The 2,313-nt window shown below is 32.8% G+C and overlaps 1 protein-coding gene across 1 annotated transcript; it reads left to right on the top strand.

The window, feature by feature from the left end:
- The first annotated feature begins 1,491 nt into the window (after positions 1-1,491).
- On the top strand, positions 1,492-2,034 carry LOC131856489 (GDSL esterase/lipase 6-like). Its single transcript, XM_059208280.1, has 2 exons — positions 1,492-1,741; positions 1,844-2,034. The coding sequence occupies exons 1-2, from the start codon at positions 1,492-1,494 to the stop codon at positions 2,032-2,034; spliced, it is 441 nt and encodes a 146-aa protein (XP_059064263.1).
- Positions 2,035-2,313: the final 279 nt, after the last annotated feature.

A 2,313-nucleotide genomic window follows, 5' to 3' on the forward strand; every position in this document is an offset into this window, starting at 1 on the left:
TAAAGAGAAAAAGTAGGAGCATCATGGAGATGGGGAGAAGCCAAATGAAAGCCAAGGAACTTCTAAATAAATATTCTGGTGGAGCAATAGAGACAATAGTATACTTGCTAAATAGTTTTGATAAAAAGGTTATACATGATTTATGTTGGATGCATTAAAACTTGTATTTAAGTTACGATTTATGTTTATCATGTTATTGCATTAACATTGTAGAACTTGTCTAAAGAAAACTATGTATCACCACCTTTATGTGAACTCTATGAGAGGGTTACATAACTAACGTGTAACCATTTCATTTCAATATTTCCATTATTGTTTAACCTCTTCTTTCCCTAAGGCAAGCCCCCTTTTATATCAATTGTAGTCACTCTAGAAGTGGAAACACCAATATAGGGTATTGACATAGGAAAACTCATATACAACACAACCATTTTTTCCTATTTTCATGTGTGAAGGTTCATAATGATGGCAAAGAGTGAACTACAAGGGTGTACTATATACTATGGTAGACATTACTAGATTTTGAATAGAAGAAAACCCCTTGGCTAACACTTATCAACTATATATTTGTGAAACACTCTTATGGGACTCCCTAGTTGCATTTTGGCTCATTCTATCACTTTAGACACCCTAAGACTAGGGCACCCAACACACTAGTCAGATAATTTTAGACCCAAATTGCAAGATCAGGTTCCTTTCTATGTCCTCTTTCTAGATCTGGTCTACTATGTTGGTTTCCCATTCTGTAATTTACTACTATTTCTTAAATTCATCAACTTTCCTATCATTAAACCTAGATCTTAAACACACAATTTACAAAACCAATTCTACTATAACAAAGAAACATAAACCTAATTGTTCAACTCTCCTATTAGTGTTGAACCTATTTTTGTTCCAATGTTATATAATGAAGATTACAAATATCAGTTTGCATCCATATATGTAGAATCTCATTTTAATACATATCAATATTCAAGATTAAATAGGAATGTTGGAATATCCAATATTTCTCACTAACATTTACTTTCACAACCTCTTGCGAACTCAAGATTTTGATAAATATTCTCTTATTAATTGTAGTTCCTCTCTAGATTATCATGATGATTTGCATATTTATGTAAAATTTTGACTATATTCCATTTTCTTGTAGAATAAGAAATTATCTCCAAAATTCATTATATTATAATAGGAAACATCTAGGAAGTGAAAGAGTGAAGGGGAATTCTATGCATGTAATAGTCTCGTTTTATGTGACAGAAGAGATAAGAAGAGTTCTAATCAAATAGGTATACTCAACTGACATCAACATCAGAAGAGTTCTATTTGGCACGTTCAATCTTACAAAAAGGAGAATAGACATATTGACAGCTTTGATCATTCAATGCATGTAAAGAAGAATTGACTTAAACCTTTGTTCTATATATAACAGCCTGTTCTCATCAACTACATGAGGTTTACATTGAACAAGATTGCTTGGATCTATAGCTGTCAATGGCTGCAATGAAAAGTTCAGTTGTGAACATTTTAGTTGGGCTATGGATGATCAGTTGTTTCGTGGCAGCTGAGAAAGGAGTTAATGTGCCAGCCATGTTTGTGCTTGGAGATTCGTTTGGAGATGCAGGGACCAATAACTACATTCCCCACTGCGAAATGCGTGCAAACTTAACACCTTACGCTGTTACCTTCTTTCACTACCCAACTGGTCGCTTTACCAATGGCCGCACCACTTTCGACTTTCTGGGTTGGTATCAATTCTTGTTACAGGTTTAGATGGTCTTATTTTTATTAATCGCACCAATATATATTACTTGAGGCATCATGTATTGCATAATTATGGGTGCAGCTACCTACTTGGGGCTTCACTTTAGCCCTCCGTATCTGGAGACAAACGCAAATTTTAGCAGAGGGATAAATTTTGCATCAGGAGGTTGTGGATTGCTTGACTCAACAGCAGCTGATCAGATATCTTCTCTTCTCCTTTCTTACCTTTCCTCAAAACATCTCGGTAGAAATTCAATATTGGAAATGAAATAAAAATATTTTTATTTAGATTCTTCAATATTACATCTGTTCTGATGTAGATGAGTTTTGCCATAGAAGCTTTAATAGGAGTACATGATTTAGGAGAGGTCTCCATATGCAGCTTTTCGTACGCAGTCTTTTATTTTCTGTTTTTATAAAATAATATAGCTGTTTATCTTTGTCTTCGATTTATAATTAAATTAAAAAAAATTAAAACATTTTTATATTAAATTTATAAATTTGATTTAAATTTTGTATATGAAGTCAAAGATTAAGAAGTATTTATTCTAT

Source organism: Cryptomeria japonica, chromosome 7 (assembly GCF_030272615.1).
Source record: "Cryptomeria japonica chromosome 7, Sugi_1.0, whole genome shotgun sequence".
Classification (NCBI taxonomy): Eukaryota; Viridiplantae; Streptophyta; class Pinopsida; order Cupressales; family Cupressaceae; genus Cryptomeria; species Cryptomeria japonica.

Bases quoted from the DNA above. Each gene is read 5' to 3' on its own strand.
- LOC131856489 (XM_059208280.1), top strand. From the start codon at position 1,492: ATGGCTGCAATGAAAAGTTCAGTTGTGAACATTTTAGTTGGGCTATGG. The intron at 1,742-1,843 runs GTTGGTATCAAT...TTATGGGTGCAG, and splicing joins CACCACTTTCGACTTTCTGG to CTACCTACTTGGGGCTTCAC.